Source organism: Eschrichtius robustus, chromosome 2, assembly GCF_028021215.1.
Source record: "Eschrichtius robustus isolate mEscRob2 chromosome 2, mEscRob2.pri, whole genome shotgun sequence".
Classification (NCBI taxonomy): domain Eukaryota; kingdom Metazoa; phylum Chordata; class Mammalia; order Artiodactyla; family Eschrichtiidae; genus Eschrichtius; species Eschrichtius robustus.
The window spans coordinates 162326908-162353250 of NC_090825.1; the positions used below are offsets into that span (position 1 = coordinate 162326908).

Below are 26343 nucleotides of genomic sequence, written 5' to 3' on the forward strand. Positions count from 1 at the left end.
TGGTTGTTCTATCCATTATTGAAAGTAGGGTACTGAAGTCTCTGACTATTCTTGGAGAACTGTCTATTTCTCCCTTTAATCTTTTAGTTTTTGTTTCATATATTTTGGAGCTCTCCTGTTAGTTGTGCTTATGTTTATAGTTGTGATATCTTCTTGATGAATTGACCCTTTTTATCAATATATAACATCCTTAATCTATATCTGTATATATTAAATATAATGTCTTATAATGTTTTTTTCCTTTTGTTTGACATTAGTATAGCCACCTCAGGTCTCTATTGATTGCTATTTGTATGGAGTATCTTTTCACTTTCAACCTATTTGTATCTTTGGATCTAAAGTGAATCTCCTGTAGACAGCATTTAAAAAATTCATTTTGTATTAAGTTAATTCTTATAAGGAAGTGTTTCCTTCTGCTATTTTACTCTTTGTTTCTTATATGTCATATCTTTTTGCCATTATTTTCTCCATTATTGTCATTTATGATTAATTTATTTTTTCTAGTGTACCATTTTTGTTACTTTCTCATTTCTTTATGTATATGTACATTCATTTTTTTCTTAGTGATTACCCTGGGGATTGTCATTAACATCTAACTTTGTAATAATCAAGTTTGAAATTATATCATCTTAGTTTCAATAGAAAAACTCTGCTTCTTTACAGGTTGTGCCCCAAGCTGAATGTTGTTAATGTCACAAGTTATGTCTTTATACATAGTGTGTCCGTTAACTTTACAGTTTTATAATTATTGTTTATGCATTTGTATTTTAAGTCATATAAGAAATAAAAGGAATTATCTAAGCACCAGAAGAATGATCCAATATAAATGAGAGTTGGAACTTACAAACAAGAGCAAGATTAGAAGATCAGAAGTTCCACCCAGAAACTTCAGATGATAGAAAAACAATCTGAAAGAGTATGTCAAATAAGTCTACTTAAAATGATTAAAGAGATGTATGGAAGACTAGAAAATGTAAGAAAAAGTGAAATACTAGGAAAAAGAACAGGCAGATTTAAAGAACCAAATGAAACTTCTTAATAAGAAACACAACTTTTGTAATAACAATTCAGTGGAGGGATAAACAGCAAATTAGACATAGCTGAAGATAGAATTATTGAATTGGAAGATAGATCTAAGAAAATTACTCAGGATGAATCACAAAGAGGTAAAAAATAAGACATAATGACAGACATAGAGAAGAGAAGTAGAAGGCCACACATATGTCTAAAAGGACTTCTAGGAGAGACTAGAGATAATGAGGAAGATGAAATAATGAAAGAAATAATGTGGAGAAATTTTAGAAATGGTAAAAGACATGAATCCTAAACTTCAAGATTCATAAGAAATAATGGGAATTGTAAAAAAAAAAAAGTCACAGCTAGTGAATTCCAGAAGGCCAAAAACCAAGAGGACATCTTAACCTCCAAAGGGAAAAAAGATTAATGGGATGATAGTTATTCTTCCTGTAGATTTTTCAACAGCAATGAAGAGCACAGAAAAGATGGTATAGTCTCCAAAGCACTGAGGGAAAATAACTGTTGATCTAGAATTCTGTATCCAGCTAAACTATCATTCAAAAGTTAAGGTGAAGTACAGACATTTTCAGAGAGTAAATGGAGAGAATTTATCATTCATAAAATCTCACTGAAAGAATTACCAATGAATATACTTTATAAAGAAGAAAATCAAGTCTAGAGTAGTAGAATGGATTCTAGAGCAGCGGTCCCCAACCTTTTTTGCACCAGGGACCAGTTCTGTGGAAGACAATTTTTCCATGGACCAGGGAGGGGGGATGGTTCAAGCGGTAATGCGAGCTATGGGGGGGATGGTTCAGGCGTTAATGCAAGCGATGGGGGGATGGTTCAGGTGGTAATGCAAGTGATGGGGAACAATGGGGAGCAGTGGGGAGCAGCAGATGATGCTTTGCTTGCTCACCCACTGCTCACCTCCTGCTGTGAGGCCCAGCTCCTAACGGGCTGTGGACTGGTACTGGTTTGTGACCCAGGGGTTGGGGACCCCTGTTCTAGAGGAATGTGATGTCAAGCAAACACAGTAAGTTAATAAAAAGCAGCATCTGATTCCCAAAGCCAAGGATTTGATTACACCAATGGTGATTGGCCTGCTAGAAGTTGTAGACTGCATTAACATATTAGTGTTCCTGTGACTCAGGGATATTGCCTGTTCTTGGTGACATGGTATAAGAAATTCTCCCTGAAAATACCAATGCTGTGATATGCCAGCCACAAATTATGCTTCTCTTTGTTAGGGTAATTATGAGATCACAGGTGCTAAGTAGATGCCAGAGCTTGAATTGTAACATATACCAACGTGAAAATTATTGAACTGAGAGCCTTCAGATTCTGAGAACTAACCTGTTCCCTGCTTTGTACATCTTCTGAAGTTCTCTGTGTTGAGAAAGCTAGGAATAGGACCGGCTTGTGGCCAAGGCATCATGGTTTTGAGATCCAGAAGGTGGGCCCTCATCCAGTTCTAGAAACTTGATTGTCTCTGTGTCTTCCTCCCTGTCCCCAGAGGCCACACTGATATTTGCCAAGGAGCATCCAGCATGCAGGGAAGTGCAGGCTGAGGTGGGGGCCAGCACCATGCTAAGCTGTGAGGTAGTCCAGTCCCAGACAGAGGTGATATGGTTCAAGGAGGGAAAGAAACTGAGTTCAAGCTCAAAAGTGTGTGTGGAGGCCAAGGAAGGGCTGCACCCCGAGGCTGGTGGCACAGCAGGTAGGCAAAGTAGATGCTGGAGGTGTACAGCTGAGAGGCCAGGGGCTGGAAGGTCTCCTTCCACCTCGACATCACAGGTGGGTTCCTTGAGGCCCTTCTTATGTTCCTCAGGTTAATTATTAGGGAGTGGGGGTGTGTGGTCATGCCCCCTAGAAGTGTGTTTGGTCACAAAACTTACCACGTAGCAGCTAGCGGGTATTAATTACATGCCAAGGGCCAGATTTTATGAAGTGCTTCTTGTCTTTTTACTTGTATAAACTTCACAACCACCTCGGGAAGAGGAATTCTGATTATTCCCATTTTAAGATAAGGCACAAGGAAATTCCATAACTTGCCAAAGTTCACATAGCCAGAGAATTACAGAGCCAGGATTTAGGCCCAATATTCTGAGGGCTGTTTCCTCTGGTTATCAAATTACAGTTTAACAATCCTGTGCCCATATTAAAAAATTTTTTTAAAGAGACTATTCTACTGTCTTCCAGATTCCATGTATTATTTTGGAATATCAACTGTCAGATATATTATGTTCCCTCAAAGGTCAAAAATTTTTTTCTTTTCCTGTTGTTTTTAAGGTATTGTTTTTGATTTTGATTTTCAGCAGTTTACATTGATGAACCTAGGTGTGATTTTCTTTGTATTCATCCTGGTTAGGGTTGCAGAGCATTTTGAGTCTGTGGATTTTTGTCTTTCCTCAACCATAGAGTGTGGTTTCTCACATGTCTCATATGTATCTCTCTTTCTCTCTACCTCTTAATTCTTTTTCTCTCTCTGCTTTAGTCTGGATATTTTCTTTAGATCTGTCTTCCAATCCACTAATTTTCTATTCTTCTATATCTAATCTGTTGTCAAACCCATTTATACTGTGTTTACTTTCAGTTATTGTATTTTCCAGTTTCATAATTTCCATTTGTTTAATTTCTTATAGATTCTAGACTCTGTAGTAAAATTTTTGTATTTGATATATTTTCTTTTCTTTCATACTAAAGAAATATTATCATGGTTATATCCTGGTCTGATCATCTGATATTGCTTTATTTTGGATTTCTATTCACTCTTGTCCTTGGCATGCCAGTGAATTTTCAGTTGACTGTCAGACATTGTTTGAGAAAACTTTTTGAATATGGATGATGTTATCTTACTTCAGACAGAGGATCAGTATTTCCTTTGCTAAGGAGGGAGAGAACAACTAAGAACTTTAGTCTATTCAAGGACTGCACTGACTCAAGGCTGCATTGCAGTTTTGATCAGGGTCATCTATCTCTGGTTTGCCCCCAGTCTTGGGAATAGTCCTCCAAGGATTTCTACAGAGACTTGGGGTATGGATGGGGGTCTCTTTTCAGGCAGACACTCAACTTTAATCTTTGTCTCTCTGGTAATGCAAGGTGCTAAAAAGTCTGCTATAGTTTTCAGAGGTTTTCTGCTTGGCTTCGTAGTCTCCTGGGCCATGCAGTTGTGGAGCTCATCAAACATCTTGAGGGGAATGTTGTTGAGTGTGGGGCTCAATTCTACAAGATCTCTTTTCCCTGGAGGCTTGGCTCCTCAATCTCTAACTTTATCTCTCTGCTCACACAAGGTGTACATAGCATGACCAGTTTTCCTGTTTCGTAGTAGCAGCCCTATGCCTTTTAGTGTCATGCTGTACTAAGGAGCAGCAGTGTCCAGAGGAGAAAATCAGTGTGGCCCAGTGTGGTTCCAAAAGTGCAGTTCCCTTTTACTTTCCTCACTCACTTCACATCTATCCTTCTAGGAGAGCCCTGGCCCTAGCTCTCATCTCTGTTAGAATGACTCCCCTCAGCTTTCATCAAAGCTGCCTCCCTTTTATCATTTAGCACTTCACCTAAGCATTACTCCTTAGCAAGATTTTCTCTGACCACCAAATCTAAGTCACCAGTCAGTCCCTTCTCTCTAGCATATCACTCTGTCTTATTTCATCACAGCATTCACCGTAGCATTACATCATTGTCATGTTTGTATGTTTGTTTGTTTTTCCTCAGTAGAAGGTAAGATCTGTAAGAACAGAGACTGTGTTACTCACGTTTCCAGCTATGGTGTAGCATTCCCAGCTACCACCATAGTGCCTGCAGATAATGGGCCCTCCATTGACATTAGTTGCATCAGTGATTGAATGAATGAATGACTGCATCTACAGCATGGACTCTCTGAGATCCTATATGTATTTATTTGAGTTTAATGGAACATATACAATTATTAAAATTGATGATATCAGCCATTGGTAAGGATGTGGAGAACTGGAACTCCAACACACTGCTGGTGCGAGTGTAAGTTGGTACAAAAATTTTGGAAAACTGGAAATATCTGCTAAAGCCAAAAACAGATGTTCCTATGTTCCAACAGTTCTGGTGCCCTAAAAGATATGTGAAAGAATGTTCATAGCAACTTTACACATCATATCTCCAAATTGAAAACAACCCAAATGAACCACAAGAGAAAAAGGAAAAATAAATTGTGGTGCTCACTCATACAACAGAATCCTGTATATCAGTATGAAAGAACTGACTGCTGCTACATGTATAATGTGGATAGATCTTACAGACATTATGTTGAGTGAAAGAAAAGAGACCCAAAGAACACATAATGTATAATTCCATTCATGTGAAATCAAAGAACAGACAAAAGTAACTGATGGAGGTCGAGGTCAGAATAGTGCTTACTTTTGGGGAGTTGTCAGTAGTGAAAGGGGGGCTGTAAATGTTCTGTTTGTTGATGTGTTTTGATCACATGGCGATAGGTACACCTAAATTTCATTGAGCTGTATGAATGAATTAGTGCACTTTACATGCGAGTTATACCTAGAAGAATGTAGAATAGTTTGTGGAGGACATACCATATGCTTGGGTCTGGGGATACAAGTGCACACAACCCAAGCTGCCTGCCAGAGGTGACTGTCACATGGGAAAGACAATGAACTAGCTGTGACAGATGCTAGAATAACTTTGGCCACTTTCCTCCAGCCTTAGGAATTGACCTTGAGTCAGAACAAAAATGTATACTTGAGGTATATGTTTGTAAACACAACTCTACACCTTCTTGGGCACATGGCATCACTGGCTCCAAGGAGAAAATTTACTGAACTCTCAAGTTTTGGTCTCACAGGCTGGTACCAGTTTTGTGTCTCTGACACTGTGTGTCCCTTTCTGTGCCCAGAGTCCTCTGCGGTGTTTATCAAGGGGCAGCCAGCACATAAAGAGGTGCAGGCTGTGGTGGGGGCCAGCACCACATTGAGCTGCGAGGTGGCCCAGGCTCAGACGGAGGTGACGTGGTACAAGAACAGGAAGAAGCTGAATTCGAGCTCAAAAGTGCGTGTGGAGGCCAAGGGCTGCACCCAGAGGCTGGTGATGCAGCAGGTGGACAAGGCAGACGCCGGGGAGTACAGCTGCGAGGCCAGGGGCCAGAAGGTCTCCTTCCACCTGGATGTCACAGGTCAGTCCTTGGAGGTAGTAACTTAGCCTTGTGTGGAGGTGATGGCACTGGCTTGCATCCCCTGACAGACCCGATGATCTTCCCACTAGACTTCATCTCTTTTAGCCTTCCATCTTCCCACCTCCCATTTTCATACCCATGGCTGGACCAAGGGAGGCTGGATGGGCAGGCTGTGAACAGAAGGGATAATGGTGTTCCTATAAACCTTGAGTGGTGTTTCCACACAGTAATGCACAGTCTTCAGTTCCCAGCATCTGCCCAGAACCTTCCGGGTATTCCTTGGCATCTGGGACTCTGGTTCTGTCTTGCACTTGGAGTCTGAGGTAGACTAGATGTCTTTTAACTGTGGGTATGTGAATTTGCTCCTCCTGGATGTCCTGACAGCTCCTAGATGCCATCACCTAGCAACGCATGTGGGTTCACACTAGGGAGAGATGTTTGAATTTCATTAAGCCAGGACAAGGGGAAATTTCTGCCACACAGTCATACTTGGATTTATCTCAAGACTGAACTATGGATTATCAAAGTTTTAGGTGTTCTGAACACTCTTTCTTCCTTGCACATGGATATAGAAGTTATCTGTGCATCTACATGTAACAAAATCTAGATCCATTTTTCTTGCAATATGTGTGCAAAGTAAACAGAGACCAGAGGGTTGGTCGATATGTGCCTGAGATATGCACAAGTGAGGTCTGGAATTCTCTTTTCAAAGCAAATACTGATTTCCTTTTGTTTTCTGTTAGAACATTCTATGTCATAATTCCCCATGGAGTCTGATTTATAGATTTAGACTTGGAGAGGAATAGTAGCTTCTCCTATACCAACATGTATGTATCTTTTAAGAACGGTATTTTAGAAGAATATGACAATATTTTTTCATGGCAATAAATGTGAAAGTTTTGACAAATTGATCAGATTCTTAGAAAATTATATAAAAAGTGACACAAGAAACATTCAACAATTCAAGTAGTTCTATAATCTTTTAAATAATTGGAACCATAATGATAAATCTTCTCATAGAGAAAGATCTAAACCCAGTAGTTCCACTGGTAAATTATATGAAATACTTTGGAAAGAAAATCCATGTTCATGGATATTCTTCTAGAGAATAGAAAAAGGAGATAAACAGTCTCTGATTTGTTTCATGTAGATAGCATAACATTGATACCAATATCTGACAAAAAAAATTGTAAGAATTAAAATTACAGACCAACCTATTATAGATATCAAGGCCAATATCTGAAACAAAATACTATCAAAATAAATTTAACAATATATTAAGAGGAAAAGTGGTAATACACTGTGATAAAAGTCATAGTCCAGAAATGCAAGGTTGTTCAAACACTAGAAACATTAGCAAAGCAATCTGTTCATGACATGCAGAATAAAGTATTTGGTAAGATTTGGCATTATAAATACAGAAGAAAAGTTTAATAAAGTTGGCATCAATTCATGACATAAAATTCTTAACGAATTATAAATAAAACAGTTCTTAATCTGATAAATGACGCTGCAGACAAACCAGCTAATTGCACACAAAAAAGTGAAAGTTTGAAAGTTTGTCTGTGAGATAGGGAACCAGACAAGGAAACCAACTGTTACTGCTTTTAACCAACATTGTACAGCAGAGATAGGAGGAAAAGAAAGTAAAAGACATAAACGTGTGAAGAAACAAAAGTTGAATTCATGGATAATATGATTAATCCAAAGGATAAATTATGAGACTTAATAAGATAGTTGAGAATGATTACCATGTAAAAAAATCAATATGAAGAAAACACGTCTACATCTACATTGTAGCAACAAACATCTGGAAAATGAAATTTTTAAAAGAGTTACAATAGCATCAAAAGAATCATTTTCTAATTCCAAGTCTAATAAAGGGTGTTGAGAGGCTCTGTGTGCGTGGGGGAATTATTAAAAATGTTTTGAGAGACAGTCAAGAAGTTCTAAATAGTTGGGTAGAAATCCAGGGAAGAATAAAAAATGTTCAATACCAATTAAAATCCAAACAAATGTTTGTTTAGTGGGGATTTTGAAAATTCAGAAGTAAATTGCTAAGATCATATACAGTCAACACACTCTTGAAGAAGAGCAAAAAGTGAGTTATTTGCTATACCAATATCAAGATTGTTATAAAGCTACAGTAATGAATACAATAGTGTCTCGTTGCAAGGAGAGATACACAGACCAAAGGACCAGAATAGTGATCTTCGACACAAATCTGAACATGAATGGATGCCCACATTCCCCTGCTCCTTTTTTTAAAAAAATGTGGAATCATGCAAGGAGTAGAGACAACATGGTTTTAATAAATGGTACTTAAACCATTTAACCATATAGAAAAACGATTAGGCCAGTAACCATATCCCACACGGTCAACTCATGTTGGTTTAAACACCACAGAATAGAAGGGAAAATCATAAAACTCTTAGATGATAACATAGATGGTTTTAATTACCTCAGATTAAAGAATGATTTCTTTCTTTTTTTTAATAAATAATTTAAAAAAATTTTATCATTAGTGTATAGGAATGCAAGAGATTTCTGTGCATTAATTTTGTATCCTGCTACTTTACCAAATTCATTGATTAGCTCTAGTAGTTTTCTGGTAGCATCTTTAGGATTCTCTATGTGTAGTATCATGTCATCTGCAAACAGTGACAGCTTTACTTCTTCTTTTCCGATTTGGATTCCTTTTATTTCTTTTTCTTCTCTGATTGCTGTGGCTAACACTTCCAAAACTATGTTGAATAATAGTGGTGAGAGTGGGAAACCTTGTCTTGTTCCTGATCTTAGTGGAAATGGTTTCAGTTTTTCACCATTGAGGATGATGTTGGCTGTGGGTTTGTCATATATGGCCTTTATTATGTTGAGGTAAGTTCCCTCTATGCCTACTTTCTGCAGGGCTTTTATCATAAATGGGTGTTGAATTTTGTCAAAAGCTTTCTCTGCATCTATTGAGATGATCATATGGTTTTTCTCCTTCAATTTGTTAATATGGTGTATCACGTTGATTGATTTGTGTATATTGAAGAATCCTTGGTATTGGCACAAAAACAGAAATATAGATCAATGGAACAGGATAGAAAGCCCAGAGATAAACCCACACGCATATGGTCACCTTATCTTTGATAAAGGAGGCAAGCATATACAGTGGAGAAAAGACAGCCTCTTCAATAAGTGGTGCTGGGAAAACTGGACAACTACATGTAAAAGAATGAAATTAGAACACTCCCTAACACCATACACAAAAATAAACTCAAAATGGATTAAAGACCTAAATGTAAGGCCAGACACTATCAAACTCTTAGAGGAAAACATAGGCAGAACACTCTATGACATAAATCAGAGCAAGATCCTTTTTGACCCAGCTCCTAGAGAAATGGAAATAAAAACAAAAATAAACAAATGGGACCTAATGAAACCTAAAAGCTTTTGCACAGCAAAGGGAACCATAAACAAGACCAAAAGACAACCCTCAGAATGGGAGAAAATATTTGCAAATGAAGCAAATGACAAAGGTTAATCTCCAAGATTTACAAGCAGCTCATGCAGCTCAATAGCAAAAAAACAAACAACCCAATCCAAAAATGGGCAGAAGACCTACATAGACATTTCTCCAAAGAAGATATACAGATTGCCAACAAACACATGAAAGAATGCTCAACATCACTAATTATTAGAGAAATGCAAATCAAAACTACATTGAGGTATCACCTCACACCGGTCAGAATGGCCATCATCAGAAAATCTGCAAACAATAAATGCTGGAGAGGGTGTGGAGAAAAGGGAACACTCTTGCACTGTTGGTGGGAATGTCAATTGATACAGCCACTATGGAGAACAGTATGGAGGTTCCTTAAAAAACTAAAAATAGAACTACCATACGACCCAGCAATCCCACTACTGGGCATATACCCTGAGAAAACCATAATTCAAAAAGAGTCATGTACCAAAATGTTCATTGCAGCTCTATTTATAACAGCCAGGACATGGAAGCAACCTAAGTGTCCATCATCGGATGAAAGGATAAAGAAGATGTAGCACATATATACAATGGAATATTACTCAGCCATAAAAAGAAACGAAATTGAGTTATTTGTAATGAGGTGGATGGAGTTAGAGTCTGTCATACAGAGTGAAGTAAGTCAGAAAGAGAAAAACAAATACAGTATGCTAACACATATATATGGAACCTAAGGGAAAAAAAAAAGGTCATGAAGAACCTAGTGGTAAGACGGGAATAAAGACACAGACCTACTAGAGAATGGACTTGAGGATATGGGGGGGGGGAAGGGTAAGCTGTGACAAAGTGAGATAGTAGCATGGACATATGTACACTACCAAACATAAAATAGATAGCTAATGGGAAGCAACCGCATAGCACAGGGAGATCAGCTCGGTGCTTTGTGACCACCTAGAGGGGTGGGATAGGGAGGGTGGGAGGGAGGGAGACGCAAGAGGGAAGAGATATGGGAACATATGTATATGTATAACTGATTCACTTTGTTATAAAGCAGAAACTAACCATTGTAAAGCAATTATACTCCAAGAAAGATGTTAAAAAATTTATTTATTTATTTTTTTTTGGGTTCGCTGCTCCACGCGGGCTCTCTCTAGTTGCGGTGAGCTGGGGCTACTCTTCACTGTGGTGTGCGGGCTTCTCACTGCGGTGGCTTCTCTTGTTGTTTAGCATGAGCTCTAGGTGCGTAGGCTCAGTAGTTATGGCTCACAGGCTCTAGAGAGCAGGCTCAGCAGTTGTGGCGCACGGGCTTAGTTACTCTGTGGCATGTGGCATCTTCCTGGACCAGGGCTCGAACCTGTGTCCCCTGCATTGGCAGGCAGATTCTTAACCACTACACCACCAGGGAAGTCCCAAAGAATGACTTCTTAAAATACAATTGCACTAATCGTAATGAAAAAAATTTGACTACCTTAACACTAAATATGTATTGATAGATTCATCAGAAGATAGCATAAAGTACTGAAAAGGCAAACCACACAGATGTGGAAGACATTTAGAACATACACACTTGTCAGTGCTTAGCATTCGTATGTATAAAAACGTCCTTAAAGTGAACATACAAATGGCAGACAATGCTATTGAAAATAGGGCAAAAACGTTGAACAGTGACACCACAGAAGAGCAAACACTGATGACCAAAAACATCAGAAATGGGTCTTTACTTTGAATCATCAGAAAAAATGCAAAAGACTGCGACAGGAGGTACATTTCACTCCCACCACACTGCCAACAGTGAGAGTAGGTGAGGGTAGAACTTCAGCAAAACTCATTCACTGCAGATGAGAACATGCCCTGCACATTCCTGTGGGAAAAGACTCTGGCCTCATCTAAGAAGTATGAGGAATGAACCCATAATGACCCCACAATTTCTGTCCTAGAAGAACTGTGCAAAGAGGAGGTTTATCAGAGTATCCCCATCAGATGCTGGCACCACTTAACAATACAAAAAAATTAAATTGTACTAGCAATTCCCACAACACAGAAAAGTGAACTCATGGTGGGGTAGAAACCCAGTGTAAAGGTAAAAACAAAAAAAACCCACCGATGATACTGTGGTTTCTTTAAAGACTGAGGTAAGGAAACATTTCTAAATAGAACACAAATGCTCTAAACTGAAAGGGCTGAAATGGACATCAGTGACAATATTGAAGGGAAAAACTTTGATTCATCAGAGGACTCGATCACACACTGAAAGTGCGAGTCCCACAGTTGGGAATAACATTGAAAGCTAGCAATCTGTCTTTCTCTAGTAGTTCAGTGCATAAAGAGTGCCTAGAATGAATAGAGAGAAGAGAGAGCCTACTATTGGTGAGTGGGCAAAAATTTGAATAGTGTCACCAGGAAGAACAAAAGAGCAATGGGGACCCCAGTCATAAGGGAAAAGGTGCTCAGCTTCTTTATTCCTGAGACAATGGAAAAGAAAGCCACGGGGAGGTGCCAGCACTCCCTCCAGCTTGTCACAAGTTGACCATACCAAGTGTAGGCCAGGGCACCGAGCCTCAGTGATTTGCCTGGACTGCAGGTGTAAAGCTCCCTGCTTAGGCGTATGGAGAAGACTGTGGCCCAATCTGGGAAGGTTTGGGAACACTAGGGTGTGACCCTGCAGATGCCATGAGCAGGGGAGAAGTCTTTTCCGAAAGCGCACCCTCCCCCCCCACTCCCCCACCCCCCGGACCAGCTCACACGGACCCGGGTGAGAATGCATCACTTGTATTACTTGTCGCTGAGAAAGGCAGGGGGACTTCTGCAGGACACACGGCTGGTGCAGAGCCTGGAGAAGCCTCCAGCTTGGCCCTCGCCCCACCTCCACACTCCTCGCACCCGCCTGGCCCACGGCTCCCCACTCAGGTCTCCTTTGCCCAGGGCTGCCTTCCTGACTGAGATGGTGTCCTTGACCCGTGTATCCCTCCCTGTCCCCAGAGCCCAAGGTGGTGTTTGCCAAGGAGCAGCCGGCACGCAGTGAAGTGCAGGCCGTGGCGGGGGCCAGTGCCACGCTGAGCTGCGAGGTGGCCCAGGCCCAGACGGAGGTGACGTGGTACAAGGACGGAAAGAAGCTGAGTTCGAGCTCGAAAGTGCGTGTGGAGGCCACGGGCCGAGGGCGGCGGCTGGTTGTGCAGCAGGCGGGCAAGGCAGATGCCGGGGAGTACAGCTGCGAGGCCGGGGGCCAGAGCGTCTCCTTCCACCTGGATGTCACAGGTCAGTCCTGGAGGAGGATACTAAGCTAGCCTATTTGGAGGTGACGAGGGGACTGTCTTGCGGCCTCCACAGACTGGTGTTCACTCTCCTGTAGCCTCCCAGTCTTCCACGTCCCACGTTTATAGCCATTTTTGCCTGTGGGATGTTGGATGGAGAGGGTGGGCGTGGAAGGAAGAGGGGCTATTTGTGTCCAGCTGTTTCCATGTGGTAAGGCTCAGTCACAGTGTCTTAGCACCTGCCCAGAGCCTTCCTGTTGTTCCTGGTATCGGGACCCTGGCTCTCCCTGAGGCGTGGGGTCTGACGTAGGCCTGGGGATATGTGACTTTCCTCCCATGGTACGTCTTTCCTGACATCTACCTCATGGCTCCTGCCAGGTCTCAGTTTGCCAGATGGGGTTTCAATTTCATTGATGGCAGATTAGTTGAGATATTGGCCACACAGTCCTGCTTGGAATTTTCTTAGGAGTGAACTTTGGATGGTCAGATTTGAGGTGTCTGGGATGCCGTTCCTTCAATTTCCTGGATAAGGAAGCTCCGGTTGCCTGTAGGTAGCAGAAGATAGGCCCAAGTTTTGTTGTCACCATCTTTCAAAGGGAGATGGAAAGGAGGATTGGAACAGAGTCACCTGTGCTATTTAGGGTGATCTTCTTAAAGGCAATAGGATTTTGCCTTTGTCTTCAAACAGTTTGGATGCTGCAGGTCACTATTCCCTGTGGCATCAAATTGATGAATTTAGGAACGGAAAGGAAAAAGTCACTTGTGCCCCGTCAGTCTGCTTTGCTAATGAGCAGTTAGTGTAGTAGCAGCAGACTCTTACTGGCAAAGCAGTCTTTATTTCGTTGCATTTTCCTAAAGCTTAGTGAGTGTTTCTGCCTCGTGGCTGGAACATAAGTCAGTCTAAGAAATCAGGTTACTCGTCTTCTGTGGAGAGAGCCTTAACGCTGAGTAGGGGTGGGCTCCCATTCCACATTGACTCCTAGGTGCCAACCCATGACTGTTTGAGACCGTGCGAGCATAGGATGATTCATGGGTGTGTATAGATACCCCAGATCCCACCAGATATTTCTGTAAAATGTGGCTTTCGGAGAATATTCGAGAGTGTTCTAAGATAAAAGCTTTGAAAAGTTGTGAAGTTTGACTAAATCCTGGGCAACTGTATGAAAACTGACAGAAGAAGATATAGAAAACTCAAAGAGTTGTATGACTTGTCAATCAGTAGGACCAGTAATGAAAAATCTTCACAGGAACTACCTTGTAGTTCTCTGGTACAGTCTACAAAATATGCTGGAAAACAGTTATTCTATGCTTGTGGAGATGGTCTTAGAGATAGAAAAAGGTGGTACACTCCATAAGTCTCTTTAAGTTCAGAACATAACATCGGTGCATACCAGAATCGCAGAAGAAAGGCAGGAATTATGAATGACATTCCAGACGTATGTATTGCGAATGTCACACCCAAAATCATGAATGAAATGTTAGCAACAGGAATTCAGCCGTGCCTCCACGGGGTGGAGACCAGTGATGAGAGTCGTAGTCCAGGACTGCACGTTGTGTTCAAGGTTGGCAAAGTCTATAGATATAAAGCTTGGCATTAAGAGATTGAATGCAAAAGGATGTGGCCCTCTGAAGGACTAGAGAATCAAATGGTAGATGCAACTTGATCGTCCGAAATGCAGGCAAAAAGTGTGATAAAACTGAGCACCAGTTCCTGCCACATAATTCTTATCATAGTGTACAAAAGTATTCTTTTAGTAACGTTATAATAAAATTCCTCCAACAACAACAACAGCAACAACAACAGCAGCATCCCACTGAATGTGTCCCTGGAAATCTTTGATGTGAGGGAGAATACTGTACAGCGGGCCACTATCACTAGTGAGTGGAGTGAGGAGGAGCATAAAATCCCTGGCAAAGGGTTTAGAAAAACTCAAGGTAGAATTTGCTGTTGATGTGATTATCAACTCAGACAATCCGATGGATAAATTATTAGGCTGTGTACGATTGTTGAGTAAGATTAGGGTGGAAGAGAATCAACATGCAGAAGACATTTCCACAGCTAAGTCCTGGCGAGAAACGCTTGGAAAGTGAACCTTTTGTGAAAGAGTTAAAATGGCACAATTGTATCATGTTTCTAATTCCAGGTCTGATAAAAGTTGCTATGAGACTATGTGGGGAAATTATTACACATTCTTGAGAGAGAGTCAGAGGTTTCAATCGATGGACAGTAATCTGAGGAGAAAAATCAAAGATGTTGATTAACAATGAAAATCGAACGAAATTTGTGTTTTGGGTGGTCGGATGGTAGAATAGCAGGCAGATTCCAAAGGCAAGGTACAGCCAATATGCTATTTGCTTGAAGAAGCACGGTGGGAGCACTTCCTGTGAGCCGTTGCCAAGAATTATCGTGAGGCTATATAGTTTTCAAGATAAGGGGATCCCAGTGCGGCTATATTTACCGCATCAGAGGAACGTAGTAGTGAGGTCAGAAATAGCTCCTTGCAGCAATGGTTTCCTGCACCACCACGGACAAATCCCCCCTCCTGCCCCCCTCCCAGCCCCCTCCCCTCCGCCACAATTTCATCTGTTACTGTGCTGTCTCTTCGAGAAGTCGAGGAGGGATGTTGTCTTCATAAATAGTGCTTGGACCACTTACCCATAGGGAAAAATTAGAGTGTACTGACAATTCACACCACACACAAAAGTACACTCGTGGTGGGTTAGAAACCTCAGTGTTAAAAGGTACAAACCAAAAAAGAGTCTGGCGATACCGTGGTTTCTTTAAAGACCGAAGGTAAAGGAAGATTTCTTAAATGGAACACAAATGCTCCAAACTGAAAGGGCTGAAATGTTCATTGGTGACACTCTTGAAGGTAAAAACTTTGATTCATCGGAGCACTCAATCACAAAGTGAAAGTGCGAGTCCCTCAGTTGGGAATAACCTTGAAAGCTAGCAATCTGTCCTTCTGTAGTATTTCAATGCCTAAAGAGTGCCTAGAGATGAATGGAGAGAAGAGAGAGCCTACTATTGGTGAGTGGGAAAAATTTGCATAGTGTCACTAGGAAGAACAAAAGAGCAATGGGGACCGCAGTCTAGGGGAAAAGGTGCTCAGCTTCTTTATTCCTCAGACAATGGTAAAGAAAGCCACGGGGAGGTGCCAGCACTCCCTCCAGCCTGTCACAAGTTGACCATACCAAGTGTAGGCCAGGGCACCGAGCCTCAGTGATTTGCCTGGACTGCAGGTGCAAAGTTCCCTGCTTAGGCGTATGGAGAAGACTGTGGCCCAATCTGGGAAGGTTTGGGAACACTAGGGTGTGACCCTGCAGATGCCATGAGCAGGGGAGAAGGCTCTTCCAAAAGCGCACCCTCCCCCAACCCCCCACTCCCCGGACCAGCTCACGCGGACCCGGGTGAGAATGCATCACTTGTGTTACTTGTCGCTGAGAAAGGCAGGGGGACGTCTGCAGGGCACACGCCTGGTGCAGAGCCTGGAGAAATTTCCAGCTTGGCCCCCACCTCACCTCCGCACCCTTCGCACCCACCTGGCCCTCGGCTCCCCACTCAAGTCTCCTTTGCCCGGGGCTGCCTTCCTGACTGAGATGGTGTCCTTGACCCGTGTATCCCTCCCTGTCCCCAGAGCCCAAGGTGGTGTTTGCCAAGGAGCAGCCGGCACGCAGTGAAGTGCAGGCCGTGGCGGGGGCCAGTGCCACGCTGAGCTGCGAGGTGGCCCAGGCCCAGACGGAGGTGACGTGGTACAAGGACGGAAAGAAGCTGAGTTCGAGCTCGAAAGTGCGTGTGGAGGCCACGGGCCGAGGGCGGCGGCTGGTTGTGCAGCAGGCGGGCAAGGCAGATGCCGGGGAGTACAGCTGCGAGGCCGGGGGCCAGAGCGTCTCCTTCCACCTGGATGTCACAGGTCAGTCCTGGAGGAGGATACTAAGCTAGCCTATTTGGAGGTGACGAGGGGACTGTCTTGCGGCCTCCACAGACTGGTGTTCACTCTCCTGTAGCCTCCCAGTCTTCCACGTCCCACGTTTATAGCCATTTTTGCCTGTGGGATGTTGGATGGAGAGGGTGGGCGTGGAAGGAAGAGGGGCTATTTGTGTCCAGCTGTTTCCATGTGGTAAGGCTCAGTCACAGTGTCTTAGCACCTGCCCAGAGCCTTCCTGTTGTTCCTGGTATCGGGACCCTGGCTCTCCCTGAGGCGTGGGGTCTGACGTAGGCCTGGGGATATGTGACTTTCCTCCCATGGTACGTCTTTCCTGACATCTACCTCATGGCTCCTGCCAGGTCTCAGTTTGCCAGATGGGGTTTCAATTTCATTGATGGCAGATTAGTTGAGATACTGGCCACACAGTCCTGCTTGGAATTTTCTTAGGAGTGAACTTTGGATGGTCAGATTTGAGGTGTCTGGGATGCCGTTCCTTCAATTTCCTGGATAAGGAAGCTCCGGTTGCCTGTAGGTAGCAGAAGATAGGCCCAAGTTTTGTTGTCACCATCTTTCAAAGGGAGATGGAAAGGAGGATTGGAACAGAGTCACCTGTGCTATTTAGGGTGATCTTCTTAAAGGCAATAGGATTTTGCCTTTGTCTTCAAACAGTTTAGATGCTGCAGGTCACTATTCCCTGTGGCATCAAATTGATGAATTTAGGAACAGAAAGGAAAAAGTCACTTGTGCCCCGTCAGTCTGCTTTGCTAATGAGCAGTTAGTGTAGTAGCAGCAGACTCTTACTGGCAAAGCAGTCTGTATTTCGTTGCATTTTCCTAAAGCTTAGTGAGTGTCTCTGCCTCGTGCCTGGAACATAAGGCAGTCTAAGAAATCAGGTTACTCGTCTTCTATGGAGAGAGCCTTAATGCTGAGTAGGGGTGGGCTCCCATTCCACATTGACTCCTAGGTGCCAACCCATGACTGTTTGAGACCATGCGAGCATAGGATGATTCATGGGTGCGTATAGATATCCCAGATCCCACCAGGCATTTCTGTAAAATGTGGCTTTCGGAGAATATTGGAGAGTGTTCTAAGATAAAAGCTTTGAAAAGTTGTGAAGTTTGACTAAATCCTGGCCAACTGTATGAAAACTGACAGAAGAAGATATAGAAAACTCAAAGAGTTGTATGACTTGTCAATCAGTAGGACTAATAATGAAAAATCTTTCCAGGAACTACCTTGTAGTTCCCTGGTACAGTCTACAAAATATACTGGAAAACTGTTATTCCATGTTGTGGAGATGGTCTTAGAGATAGAAAAAGGTGGTACACTCCATAAGTCTCTTTAAGTTAAGAACATAACATCGATGCATATCAGAATTGCAGAAGAAAGGCAGGATGGATGAATGACATTCCAGACGTATGTATTGCGAATGTCACAGCCAAAATCATGAATGAAATGTCAGCAACAGGATTTCAGCCGTGCCTCCACGGGGTGGAGACCAGTGATGAGAGTCGTAGTCCAGGACTGCACGTTGTGTTCAAGGTTGGCAAAGTCAATAGTTATAAAGCTTGGCATTAAGAGATTGAATGCAAAAGGATGTGGCCCTCTGAAGGAGTAGAGAATCAAATGGTAGATGCAACTTGATCGTCCGAAATGCAGGCAAAAAGTGTGATAAAACTGAGCACCAGTTCCTGCCACATAATTCTTATCATAGTGTACAAAAGTATTCTTTTAGTAACGTTATAATAAAATTCCTCCAACAACAACAACAGCAACAACAACAGCAGCATCCCACTGAATGTGTCCCTGGAAATCTTTGATGTGAGGGAGAATACTGTACAGCGGGCCACTATCACTAGTGAGTGGAGTGAGGAGGAGCATAAAATCCCTGGCAAAGGGTTTAGAAAAACTCAAGGTAGAATTTGCTGTTGATGTGATTATCAACTCAGACAATCCGATGGATAAATTATTAGGCTGTGTACGATTGTTGAGTAAGATTAGGGTGGAAGAGAATCAACATGCAGAAGACATTTCCACAGCTAAGTCCTGGCGAGAAACGCTTGGAAAGTGAACCTTTTGTGAAAGAGTTAAAATGGCACAATTGTATCATGTTTCTAATTCCAGGTCTGATAAAAGTTGCTATGAGACTATGTGGGGAAATTATTACACATTCTTGAGAGAGAGTCAGAGGTTTCAATCGATGGACAGTAATCTGAGGAGAAAAATCAAAGATGTTGATTAACAATGAAAATCGAACGAAATTTGTGTTTTGGGTGGTCGGATGGTAGAATAGCAGGCAGATTCCAAAGGCAAGGTACAGCCAATATGCTATTTGCTTGAAGAAGCACGGTGGGAGCACTTCCTGTGAGCCGTTGCCAAGAATTATCGTGAGGCTATATAGTTTTCAAGATAAGGGGATCCCAGTGCGGCTATATTTACCGCATCAGAGGAACGTAGTAGTGAGGTCAGAAATAGCTCCTTGCAGCAATGGTTTCCTGCACCACCACGGACAAATCCCCCCTCCTGCCCCCCTCCCAGCCCCCTCCCCTCCGCCACAATTTCATCTGTTACTGTGCTGTCTCTTCGAGAAGTCGAGGAGGGATGTTGTCTTCATAAATAGTGCTTGGACCACTTACCCATAGGGAAAAATTAGAGTGTACTGACAATTCACACCACACACAAAAGTACACTCGTGGTGGGTTAGAAACCTCAGTGTTAAAAGGTACAAACCAAAAAAGAGTCTGGCGATACCGTGGTTTCTTTAAAGACCGAAGGTAAAGGAAGATTTCTTAAATGGAACACAAATGCTCCAAACTGAAAGGGCTGAAATGTTCATTGGTGACACTCTTGAAGGTAAAAACTTTGATTCATCGGAGCACTCAATCACAAAGTGAAAGTGCGAGTCCCTCAGTTGGGAATAACCTTGAAAGCTAGCAATCTGTCCTTCTGTAGTATTTCAATGCCTAAAGAGTGCCTAGAGATGAATGGAGAGAAGAGAGAGCCTACTATTGGTGAGTGGGAAAAATTTGCATAGTGTCACTAGGAAGAACAAAAGAGCAATGGGGACCGCAGTCTAGGGGAAAAGGTGCTCAGCTTCTTTATTCCTCAGACAATGGTAAAGAAAGCCACGGGGAGGTGCCAGCACTCCCTCCAGCCTGTCACAAGTTGACCATACCAAGTGTAGGCCAGGGCACCGAGCCTCAGTGATTTGCCTGGACTGCAGGTGCAAAGTTCCCTGCTTAGGCGTATGGAGAAGACTGTGGCCCAATCTGGGAAGGTTTGGGAACACTAGGGTGTGACCCTGCAGATGCCATGAGCAGGGGAGAAGGCTCTTCCAAAAGCGCACCCTCCCCCAACCCCCCACTCCCCGGACCAGCTCACGCGGACCCGGGTGAGAATGCATCACTTGTGTTACTTGTCGCTGAGAAAGGCAGGGGGACGTCTGCAGGGCACACGCCTGGTGCAGAGCCTGGAGAAATTTCCAGCTTGGCCCCCGCCTCACCTCCGCACCCTTCGCACCCACCTGGCCCTCGGCTCCCCACTCAAGTCTCCTTTGCCCGGGGCTGCCTTCCTGACTGAGATGGTGTCCTTGACCCGTGTATCCCTCCCTGTCCCCAGAGCCCAAGGTGGTGTTTGCCAAGGAGCAGCCGGCACGCAGTGAAGTGCAGGCCGTGGCGGGGGCCAGTGCCACGCTGAGCTGCGAGGTGGCCCAGGCCCAGACGGAGGTGACGTGGTACAAGGACGGAAAGAAGCTGAGTTCGAGCTCGAAAGTGCACGTGGAGGCCACGGGCCGAGGGCGGCGGCTGGTGGTGCAGCAGGCGGGCAAGGCAGACGCCGGGGAGTACAGCTGCGAGGCCGGGGGCCAGAGCGTCTCCTTCCACCTGGATGTCACAGGTCAGTCCTGGAGGAGGATACTAAGCTAGCCTATTTGGAGGTGACGAGGGGACTGTCTTGCGGCCTCCACAGACTGGTGTTCACTCTCCTGTAGCCTCCCAGTCTTCCACGTCCCACGTTTATAGCCATTTTTGCCTGTGGGAGGTTGGATGGAGAGGGTGGGCGTGGAAGGAAGAGGGGCCATTTGTGTCCAGCTGTTTCCATGTGGTAAGGCTCAGTCACAGTGTCTTAGTACCTGCCCAGAGCCTTCCTGTTGTTCCTGGTATCGGGACCCTGGCTCTCCCTGATGCGTGGGGTCTGAGGTAGGCCTGGGGACATGTGACTTTCCTCCCATGGTACGTCTTTCCTGACATCTACCACATGGCTCCTGCCGGGTCTCAGTTTGCCAGATGGGGTTTCAATTTCATTGATGGCGGATTAGTTGAGATATTGGCCACACAGTCCTGCTTGGAATTTTCTTAGGAGTGAACCTTGGATGATCAGATTGGAGGTGTCTGGGATGCCGTTCCTTCAATTTCCTGGATAAGGAAGCTCCGGTTGCCTGTAGGTAGCAGAAGATAGGCCCAAGTTTTGTTGTCACCATCTTTCAAAGGGAGATGGAAAGGAGGATTGGAACAGAGTCACCTGTGCTATTTAGGGTGATCTTCTTAAAGGCAATAGGATTTTGCCTTTGTCTTCAAACAGTTTAGATGCTGCAGGTCACTATTCCCTGTGGCATCAAATTGATGAATTTAGGAACAGAAAGGAAAAAGTCACTTGTGCCCCGTCAGTCTGCTTTGCTAATGAGCAGTTAGTGTAGTAGCAGCAGACTCTTACTGGCAAAGCAGTCTGTATTTCGTTGCATTTTCCTAAAGCTTAGTGAGTGTCTCTGCCTCGTGCCTGGAACATAAGGCAGTCTAAGAAATCAGGTTACTCGTCTTCTATGGAGAGAGCCTTAATGCTGAGTAGGGGTGGGCTCCCATTCCACATTGACTCCTAGGTGCCAACCCATGACTGTTTGAGACCATGCGAGCATAGGATGATTCATGGGTGCGTATAGATATCCCAGATCCCACCAGGCATTTCTGTAAAATGTGGCTTTCGGAGAATATTGGAGAGTGTTCTAAGATAAAAGCTTTGAAAAGTTGTGAAGTTTGACTAAATCCTGGCCAACTGTATGAAAACTGACAGAAGAAGATATAGAAAACTCAAAGAGTTGTATGACTTGTCAATCAGTAGGACTAATAATGAAAAATCTTTCCAGGAACTACCTTGTAGTTCCCTGGTACAGTCTACAAAATATACTGGAAAACTGTTATTCCATGTTGTGGAGATGGTCTTAGAGATAGAAAAAGGTGGTACACTCCATAAGTCTCTTTAAGTTAAGAACATAACATCGATGCATATCAGAATTGCAGAAGAAAGGCAGGATGGATGAATGACATTCCAGACGTATGTATTGCGAATGTCACAGCCAAAATCATGAATGAAATGTCAGCAACAGGATTTCAGCCGTGCCTCCACGGGGTGGAGACCAGTGATGAGAGTCGTAGTCCAGGACTGCACGTTGTGTTCAAGGTTGGCAAAGTCAATAGTTATAAAGCTTGGCATTAAGAGATTGAATGCAAAAGGATGTGGCCCTCTGAAGGAGTAGAGAATCAAATGGTAGATGCAACTTGATCGTCCGAAATGCAGGCAAAAAGTGTGATAAAACTGAGCACCAGTTCCTGCCACATAATTCTTATCATAGTGTACAAAAGTATTCTTTTAGTAACGTTATAATAAAATTCCTCCAACAACAACAACAGCAACAACAACAGCAGCATCCCACTGAATGTGTCCCTGGAAATCTTTGATGTGAGGGAGAATACTGTACAGCGGGCCACTATCACTAGTGAGTGGAGTGAGGAGGAGCATAAAATCCCTGGCAAAGGGTTTAGAAAAACTCAAGGTAGAATTTGCTGTTGATGTGATTATCAACTCAGACAATCCGATGGATAAATTATTAGGCTGTGTACGATTGTTGAGTAAGATTAGGGTGGAAGAGAATCAACATGCAGAAGACATTTCCACAGCTAAGTCCTGGCGAGAAACGCTTGGAAAGTGAACCTTTTGTGAAAGAGTTAAAATGGCACAATTGTATCATGTTTCTAATTCCAGGTCTGATAAAAGTTGCTATGAGACTATGTGGGGAAATTATTACACATTCTTGAGAGAGAGTCAGAGGTTTCAATCGATGGACAGTAATCTGAGGAGAAAAATCAAAGATGTTGATTAACAATGAAAATCGAACGAAATTTGTGTTTTGGGTGGTCGGATGGTAGAATAGCAGGCAGATTCCAAAGGCAAGGTACAGCCAATATGCTATTTGCTTGAAGAAGCACGGTGGGAGCACTTCCTGTGAGCCGTTGCCAAGAATTATCGTGAGGCTATATAGTTTTCAAGATAAGGGGATCCCAGTGCGGCTATATTTACCGCATCAGAGGAACGTAGTAGTGAGGTCAGAAATAGCTCCTTGCAGCAATGGTTTCCTGCACCACCACGGACAAATCCCCCCTCCTGCCCCCCTCCCAGCCCCCTCCCCTCCGCCACAATTTCATCTGTTACTGTGCTGTCTCTTCGAGAAGTCGAGGAGGGATGTTGTCTTCATAAATAGTGCTTGGACCACTTACCCATAGGGAAAAATTAGAGTGTACTGACAATTCACACCACACACAAAAGTACACTCGTGGTGGGTTAGAAACCTCAGTGTTAAAAGGTACAAACCAAAAAAGAGTCTGGCGATACCGTGGTTTCTTTAAAGACCGAAGGTAAAGGAAGATTTCTTAAATGGAACACAAATGCTCCAAACTGAAAGGGCTGAAATGTTCATTGGTGACACTCTTGAAGGTAAAAACTTTGATTCATCGGAGCACTCAATCACAAAGTGAAAGTGCGAGTCCCTCAGTTGGGAATAACCTTGAAAGCTAGCAATCTGTCCTTCTGTAGTATTTCAATGCCTAAAGAGTGCCTAGAGATGAATGGAGAGAAGAGAGAGCCTACTATTGGTGAGTGGGAAAAATTTGCATAGTGTCACTAGGAAGAACAAAAGAGCAATGGGGACCGCAGTCTAGGGGAAAAGGTGCTCAGCTTCTTTATTCCTCAGACAATGGTAAAGAAAGCCACGGGGAGGTGCCAGCACTCCCTCCAGCCTGTCACAAGTTGACCATACCAAGTGTAGGCCAGGGCACCGAGCCTCAGTGATTTGCCTGGACTGCAGGTGCAAAGTTCCCTGCTTAGGCGTATGGAGAAGACTGTGGCCCAATCTGGGAAGGTTTGGGAACACTAGGGTGTGACCCTGCAGATGCCATGAGCAGGGGAGAAGGCTCTTCCAAAAGCGCACCCTCCCCCAACCCCCCACTCCCCGGACCAGCTCACGCGGACCCGGGTGAGAATGCATCACTTGTGTTACTTGTCGCTGAGAAAGGCAGGGGGACGTCTGCAGGGCACACGCCTGGTGCAGAGCCTGGAGAAATTTCCAGCTTGGCCCCCGCCTCACCTCCGCACCCTTCGCACCCACCTGGCCCTCGGCTCCCCACTCAAGTCTCCTTTGCCCGGGGCTGCCTTCCTGACTGAGATGGTGTCCTTGACCCGTGTATCCCTCCCTGTCCCCAGAGCCCAAGGTGGTGTTTGCCAAGGAGCAGCCGGCACGCAGTGAAGTGCAGGCCGTGGCGGGGGCCAGTGCCACGCTGAGCTGCGAGGTGGCCCAGGCCCAGACGGAGGTGACGTGGTACAAGGACGGAAAGAAGCTGAGTTCGAGCTCGAAAGTGCACGTGGAGGCCACGGGCCGAGGGCGGCGGCTGGTGGTGCAGCAGGCGGGCAAGGCAGACGCCGGGGAGTACAGCTGCGAGGCCGGGGGCCAGAGCGTCTCCTTCCACCTGGATGTCACAGGTCAGTCCTGGAGGAGGATACTAAGCTAGCCTATTTGGAGGTGACGAGGGGACTGTCTTGCGGCCTCCACAGACTGGTGTTCACTCTCCTGTAGCCTCCCAGTCTTCCACGTCCCACGTTTATAGCCATTTTTGCCTGTGGGAGGTTGGATGGAGAGGGTGGGCGTGGAAGGAAGAGGGGCCATTTGTGTCCAGCTGTTTCCATGTGGTAAGGCTCAGTCACAGTGTCTTAGTACCTGCCCAGAGCCTTCCTGTTGTTCCTGGTATCGGGACCCTGGCTCTCCCTGATGCGTGGGGTCTGAGGTAGGCCTGGGGACATGTGACTTTCCTCCCATGGTACGTCTTTCCTGACATCTACCACATGGCTCCTGCCGGGTCTCAGTTTGCCAGATGGGGTTTCAATTTCATTGATGGCGGATTAGTTGAGATATTGGCCACACAGTCCTGCTTGGAATTTTCTTAGGAGTGAACCTTGGATGATCAGATTGGAGGTGTCTGGGATGCCGTTCCTTCAATTTCCTGGATAAGGAAGCTCCGGTTGCCTGTAGGTAGCAGAAGATAGGCCCAAGTTTTGTTGTCACCATCTTTCAAAGGGAGATGGAAAGGAGGATTGGAACAGAGTCACCTGTGCTATTTAGGGTGATCTTCTTAAAGGCAATAGGATTTTGCCTTTGTCTTCAAACAGTTTGGATGCTGCAGGTCACTATTCCCTGTGGCATCAAATTGATGAATTTAGGAACGGAAAGGAAAAAGTCACTTGTGCCCCGTCAGTCTGCTTTGCTAATGAGCAGTTAGTGTAGTAGCAGCAGACTCTTACTGGCAAAGCAGTCTTTATTTCGTTGCATTTTCCTAAAGCTTAGTGAGTGTTTCTGCCTCGTGGCTGGAACATAAGTCAGTCTAAGAAATCAGGTTACTCGTCTTCTGTGGAGAGAGCCTTAACGCTGAGTAGGGGTGGGCTCCCATTCCACATTGACTCCTAGGTGCCAACCCATGACTGTTTGAGACCGTGCGAGCATAGGATGATTCATGGGTGTGTATAGATACCCCAGATCCCACCAGATATTTCTGTAAAATGTGGCTTTCGGAGAATATTCGAGAGTGTTCTAAGATAAAAGCTTTGAAAAGTTGTGAAGTTTGACTAAATCCTGGGCAACTGTATGAAAACTGACAGAAGAAGATATAGAAAACTCAAAGAGTTGTATGACTTGTCAATCAGTAGGACCAGTAATGAAAAATCTTCACAGGAACTACCTTGTAGTTCTCTGGTACAGTCTACAAAATATGCTGGAAAACAGTTATTCTATGCTTGTGGAGATGGTCTTAGAGATAGAAAAAGGTGGTACACTCCATAAGTCTCTTTAAGTTCAGAACATAACATCGGTGCATACCAGAATCGCAGAAGAAAGGCAGGATGGATGAATGACATTCCAGACGTATGTATTGCGAATGTCACAGCCAAAATCATGAATGAAATGTTAGCAACAGGAATTCAGCCGTGCCTCCACGGGGTGGAGACCAGTGATGAGAGTCGTAGTCCAGGACTGCACGTTGTGTTCAAGGTTGGCAAAGTCTATAGATATAAAGCTTGGCATTAAGAGATTGAATGCAAAAGGATGTGGCCCTCTGAAGGAGTAGAGAATCAAATGGTAGATGCAACTTGATCGTCCGAAATGCAGGCAAAAAGTGTGATAAAACTGAGCACCAGTTCCTGCCA

At 44.1% G+C, this 26343-nt stretch overlaps 1 protein-coding gene across 1 annotated transcript in view; it reads left to right on the top strand.

Moving 5' to 3' along the window:
* OBSCN (obscurin, cytoskeletal calmodulin and titin-interacting RhoGEF) overlaps positions 1–26343 on the top strand; it is a 148003-nt gene that overhangs the window by 15139 nt on the left and 106521 nt on the right. The window contains exons 9-13 of the mRNA XM_068534674.1: positions 6103–6178; positions 12627–12902; positions 16537–16812; positions 20446–20721; positions 24355–24630. Coding sequence (XP_068390775.1) covers positions 6103–6178; positions 12627–12902; positions 16537–16812; positions 20446–20721; positions 24355–24630 — 1180 coding nt within the window. The remainder of the gene's footprint in view (positions 1–6102; positions 6179–12626; positions 12903–16536; positions 16813–20445; positions 20722–24354; positions 24631–26343) is intronic.